The 5,931-nt window shown below is 31.8% G+C and overlaps 1 protein-coding gene across 1 annotated transcript; it reads left to right on the top strand.

Annotated features, from left to right (window-relative positions):
- Positions 1-1,702: 1,702 nt before the first annotated feature.
- On the top strand, positions 1,703-4,765 carry LOC132745557 (uncharacterized). The gene is made up of 5 exons (XM_060734505.1): positions 1,703-2,247; positions 2,491-2,673; positions 3,061-3,084; positions 3,591-3,620; positions 4,456-4,765. Exons 1-5 carry the CDS (start codon positions 1,932-1,934, stop codon positions 4,617-4,619), a joined length of 717 nt encoding a protein of 238 aa, XP_060590488.1. The 5' UTR covers positions 1,703-1,931; the 3' UTR covers positions 4,620-4,765.
- The last annotated feature ends 1,166 nt before the right edge of the window (positions 4,766-5,931 follow it).

Here is a 5,931-nt window from a genome sequence, read left to right as displayed (position 1 = left end):
GTTATTACACTAGTGTAATATTGTCTAGTGTAATATCATTTTTATTAAATGGCTTTATTACACTCCTGCACCGCGGTTTATGTGATAAATAACATTTCGCCCCGCCAGGGCGCGGAGCGATATTAAAGAAATTAAATGGCGGGGAGCGAAAACACGCTAATTAGCGGGTACTCGGGGCGAACTTTAATTAATTTAACTCACTGTTCAAAAAACGTCGTTTCCTTAACTTTAGGTTAGGCCAGAGACATAGATAACAGAGATAAGCAGCTCCTATATACTCCATTGAAATATCACTCATGCCTATCAAAAAGTGAAAAATTAGGCGTTTTGTAGCAAATAAAACTCAATGGATGTATATTTGATCCTTTAATATTATATACCATTTGAAAGGTTAATCTTTTATCTATTGCTGCATGCTAAAATATTGATAACTTTCCATACCTTTCACTTAGAAAAACATAGCAGAACATACCCACTGAGCCAGTTTTTTCGTCAAATGAATAGTTTTGTAACAAAAATTAATAGGTAGTTCTCTTTAAAAACTGACGTATCATTTATTTAGATTGGAACTGTAAATATTTTTACCTGCAGCCATAGACAAGTGCATAAGCTTTCAGAAAATGTATTATTTTCCTGATTTTGATATCTGGTTAGTAAGTTTTACTTGCTACAAGTTTTAAGTTTACCAGGAACGCGTGATATTTTAACTGGTTAGAAAGTTGCCTATCTCTGTTATCTATGTCTCTGGTTAGGCCAATGTAATTTTATTAACAACTCTAATGACACTTTAAATTCATATAATGTTCACCTATAGTGTGTAAAGTTTAAAACCTAGCATAACTACTTTGTTTGAAATCAAAACATGTTTATAATAATTTTACAAAGAGACTGCATAGCAAATATCAATATTTTCAAATATCAAATTTAAACATAGTATATCTTTAAGTATCCGATAATGCATTGTGCTCAAGCAATGACAGTCATCAGCCAGAAAGATAAGCAAATAACCCTGATTTCGTAAGACAGCCTTTTAGAAAAGTTCAAGATAGCTGGAATAAATTACTTCTCCCGGTTTCACGGATGGAGACTACACTAAGTTATTATTGTTTGACGAAATGGTGTAACTTTTTCATATTCCAGAGATGTTTGTTTAATTATTAAAGAAAATGATCATTCTTGATTTTTGTTCAAAGTAAATAAAACCATCGCTATCTAACATTCACTTTTTAAAACTTATTTTTAAATATTCAAGAAATGTGATTTAAACTCGGATGTAAACTTAAAATAGAATATAATTTTTCTCAGCAAGATGTAAAGTTTATTCAATCTATATACAAAACAATGAGCTTTATGACGTTTTTCAATAATTATTTTACGTAGGCGCATGGCAGCGTTAGTGGTACATCATTGTTCAATCTCAAAAAGAATTTAAATGTTCCTTATATATCAAACACACTTTTTAAAGAAACCTAAACTTACTGATCAACAATAATGTCATGCACGTAATCTTTATCTAAACTTATTTTTGTTAATCATTTAAATGAACTTTTTATCGCTTTAGTGAACACTTAAATTACAGTTAGATTATTCTTTTTGAGGTCCTATTGATAGGTTCATATCATTATTTCTAAAGAGCACTTTTGTTATGAAAATTACAACATTAACTAGTATGTCAAGGGGATTATCACATGAACAGCTATCAATAAGAAGTAACTGTGTAATTTTTTATTCTTTTTTGACATCAATATTTTGTAATTAATAGGTTTTTGATTCGATTAATGACTAGTATTTATACAGATAGGATGTATTCAAACTAACATGTCAGGCCCCGTAGTGATTAGATATATTCACAGCGTGCAATTAATTTTTACAGTCACCGTGAATAATTCGGAGCGTACGAACAAGCTATAAAATGTAGCTTATATGAAGCAATGGAGTACCAAGTTATATCAATTTGCATGCTAGCATATTTGATTTCAGTTGTAACATGTGCAATTCAAAGTGAAACTTTTACATTTAATTCCGTTGCAAGTGGTAAAACATGTCCGTTACCGGACCAGTTATTTACGTTAACGGTTTCTAAGAAAATTGCGTGTGTAAAAGACTGCATGAAATTGCCAAATTGCAAAGGTGTTGCGTACACCCCTACAAATGGACTATGTACTGGATGTAGCGGATATTATGATATATTTAGTACTATGGTTGACGCACCAAGCTCGCTGTTTTATGCTGTTCCTACAAACATAGGTATGTGCTGTTATACATGTATTTATTTACATTGCTATTCCATATCTAATGTTTATTTATATAATCTTATGTGTATTCTATGATATGAATATAAAATTAATATATTCCGTGTTGAACATTTTTATATTCCGTCTAGATTATTACTCGACATATATGGAAAAGGAAAAACAATAAATAAGAATTTTAACTTTTAAGACAAAAATTCTCTGATATACTGTACTTATTTTAATTTTTATATTTTAGACAACTGTGGGATACCGATCGTTGCGGATATACACGTTGTGCTTGATGTATTTAGTGGGAATTCAAGTGTCGGTGCCCAATTGGCGTACACTTGCACCCCGTGCACATATTTCCCGCTGATGGATAATCCTGTCATCACGTGCCAGGCAAATTTGACGTGGACCATACCAGAATGTGTATTTGGTAAGTCTGTAGTTATTCCACATTCAACTTTATTAATGCAAAATGTAGTACTTCCAATTACAATTATAATAATTTTGGCGTTTTACTAATGCACTGTCTAGTATTGATCAGTTTAAGATTTAAACTTGATCTATCATCTCATTTCGTAAGATTTAAGACCAAATTATTAAGAAAAAGCTCTTATATAGCTATAATCATTTTCCATGCTTTATTTGAAACTGAGAAATTGCTATACGCACAGAGGACTTTTTCTCAGTTTAAATTTATGAGACAAATTTTGACAAAAATCCTTTATTAAACATGAATTGAATCGTATTTTCAGGAAAAAATTTACTATTGTACTAATGGTCTTTCCTATAAAATGTTTTCAAATTATCTCTTATCTAGGTCCAGATGTCGGACACTTAGCTAGTAAGTATTTTGGTTTCCGCAAAGATACATTTCAAAATTTAGTGTTACAATTCTCTTTCACATGCAATACTAAAGAAAAATTCTATATACCTTGGAATGCGCATTGTTGGTTTTGCCATCGCCACGTTTTCAAAAGAAAAATTGGACGAAAGGATGTAATGACGTTAGTTTATGTGTACGTGTTTTTGTTGTTGTTTTTAAACTTTACACGTTTACTTTTTGTCAGTGGATTAAGCAATTATACAATGTATACCGAAAGTAATCTCTAAACACTAAAATAGTGTATAAAGGAAATTTGTTCATAATTTACGTTTACTTTTTGTCAGTGGATTAAGCAACTATAATGAAATTAATCACTGAGCACAATAACAGTTAAGATAGAAAATATGTTATTAATATTTAAGAATATATAAACACCTTTCAAACCATAAGGCGTTTATATTTTATAGAGCAGTGTTTGTTTCTTTGTTGTCGTACATTTTTATCGAAATTAATTCTTATTTCAGATAATGAACCAATAGCAGTTGGTGAAACAGGTACGTTGTATAATTTTCACAATATTTATGCATCAATAAATAAATGTAATGTATTATCTACATATTAGAAATCCACGAACACTAAATAGAATATACGACATATCATAAAGTTAAACTAGATTCATTTCTAAATTTATTTGAGCCGTGTCATGACAAAACCAACATAATGGGTTTGCGACCAGCATGGATCCAGACCAGCCTGCGCATCCGCGCAGTCTGATCAGGATCCATGCTGTTCGCTATCAGTTTCTCTACTTGTATTGTTATAGGGTTTGTAAGCGAACAGCATGGATCCTGATCAGACTGCGCGGATGCGCAGGCTGGTCTGGATCCATGCTGGTCGCAAACCCATTATGTTGTTTTTGTCGTGACGCGGCTCATTTAAAGATTATCAGTATAATGTATAGATCGGCTCCTTCAAGAGTACGTTGTTTAAGATATAGTTCACCAAATTATATAAAACACCTTTTAAAACAATAAGAAAATATGTTCTTTCGCTGAAAAAGTAGTCCCCGTTTACAAATACCTTCTTTAGCAATACTTACATGATATAATGTCTCAATAAAAATGAAAAGAAGGCTAAAGAGATTTTCAACATTGTTAACGCTCATTTCAATATTGAGTTTCTTACAGAAGTTTTAGAATGCTATTTAATAACCGAACCGAATGACTAGCATTACAGTAACCAAAAAGACTCATTAGCGATCAATTTTCTTTCTTCCAAAATGCATTAAAATGTAAAAAATAGTCATACATAGATACAATACATCGTCTTGTGTGAGATATGACAGTTTATGTTTATCTAAAACTATGATTTGTTTTATTGTAATGACAGGTTGCGGTGAATACTATGGCAACAGTTGTGAAGGAAGCGGGCTTTCTGGTGACTTGCTGAAATATAACGGTTTACGTGGGGACTGTTTCTGTGACAACGAGTGTTGCTCCTCGGAAGATTGTTGTTTTGATTCTACATGTTCTGATACACCGCCAATATTTTAATTATTCATTTACCTAATCGTTGGATAATTAAGCTCCTAACCGCTCGGGTAATGCTGTAAAAAATCAATTCTATAAAACATACTTTTGTGACGATTCATAAAACAAAATTTACACCCTGTATGATAACATTAAAAGACAACACCATATTGGTTTATTTTATTAACTATTACCATTGAATTAAACTTATTGTTCTTATTGAATAATTGTATAGAGACTTGCAAAGTTGTCATAGTACAATCGTATCCTCTAGGCCCTTTACGTCAAACTTCGGATAATAAATTATTATAGACAATAGCCGAGGAATTCCGATTGGGCATCGTATAGTCTACGGGTGACCTACTGATTATGCTGAACTACATTATTCAATACATTGTCCTGAATTTCTGAGGATGCGTATAGTAATGAATTATCGCTAAATGATCCTTGAAAGATTTAGATTTTAGATTTTATTCAAAATACATGTGGGTATTATACCCATGAGTACACAGCATACATACATACATACATACATACATACATACAGAAACATAATATCAAGGTCATTTATCATATTACATATAATCAATTTTAAGGAATTGCTTCAGGTTTATGCCATCTACCAGTTTCTACTTTTAATCTATGCAAAGAAGTCCTGAAACGTGAATGTAAAAAATAAGTAACGCAGAATTGTGGTAAATGGCGGATACCTGATAGGATTTCCATCGCGGTAAGTAAACTGGCCAATATATTTTTAATTTAACCAAACTGAAAAAAGGAATAGCCGCATACGTCCTCGAAGACATTAGTCTTTATCCCTCATCTAGATTTTTCCACGAAATTACTTACTTTTCAAGATCATTCTGAAAATGATGGCTTGACCACCGTTTTCAGCGTGATTTTTCCTTTTTAACGACTCTTATAAGTACAACAATGCATATTACACCGTATAATTTCGATTTTCGGTAGGCAAGTGACATTTACTAAACTTCTGGTGACATATAGAAAATTGAAAATAAGTTGATAAAATGTGATTCAGGCCGTTTTTATGAGGTGTGATTTTGTCACAATGTCATATTGCTCTCGGAACACACAGGAAACGGCAAGAACTATTTTCAGGTCGTCAAAACAGATGATCCAATTATTCCCGTCTTATGCCGTCGATAAATTGCTGCTCATCTAAAGTGTAATGTATGATTTTACACCTTATGTTCTTAAACTGACGTGTGTAAATACGCTTTTAATATTTTTAATTCTAAATGATATACATTTAATGGAAACCTTTTTAATTCAATTTGGTGTAAAAATCCATGTGAAACAGGCATGCGTTTTCAAA

Source organism: Ruditapes philippinarum, unplaced genomic scaffold, assembly GCF_026571515.1.
Source record: "Ruditapes philippinarum isolate M1 unplaced genomic scaffold, ASM2657151v2 ctg2257_1_1_1_1, whole genome shotgun sequence".
NCBI lineage: Eukaryota > Metazoa > Mollusca > Bivalvia > Venerida > Veneridae > Ruditapes > Ruditapes philippinarum.
The sequence above is the reverse complement of the archived record's forward strand: the minus strand, read 5'-3'. Positions and strand labels throughout refer to the sequence as shown.

Coding starts and splice junctions, on each gene's coding strand:
- LOC132745557 (XM_060734505.1), top strand. CDS start 1,932: ATGGAGTACCAAGTTATATCAATTTGCATGCTAGCATATTTGATTTCA. Junction 2,674..3,060: donor CATACCAGAATGTGTATTTG/GTAAGTCTGTAG, acceptor TCTCTTATCTAG/GTCCAGATGTCGGACACTTA. Junction 3,621..4,455: donor AATAGCAGTTGGTGAAACAG/GTACGTTGTATA, acceptor TTGTAATGACAG/GTTGCGGTGAATACTATGGC.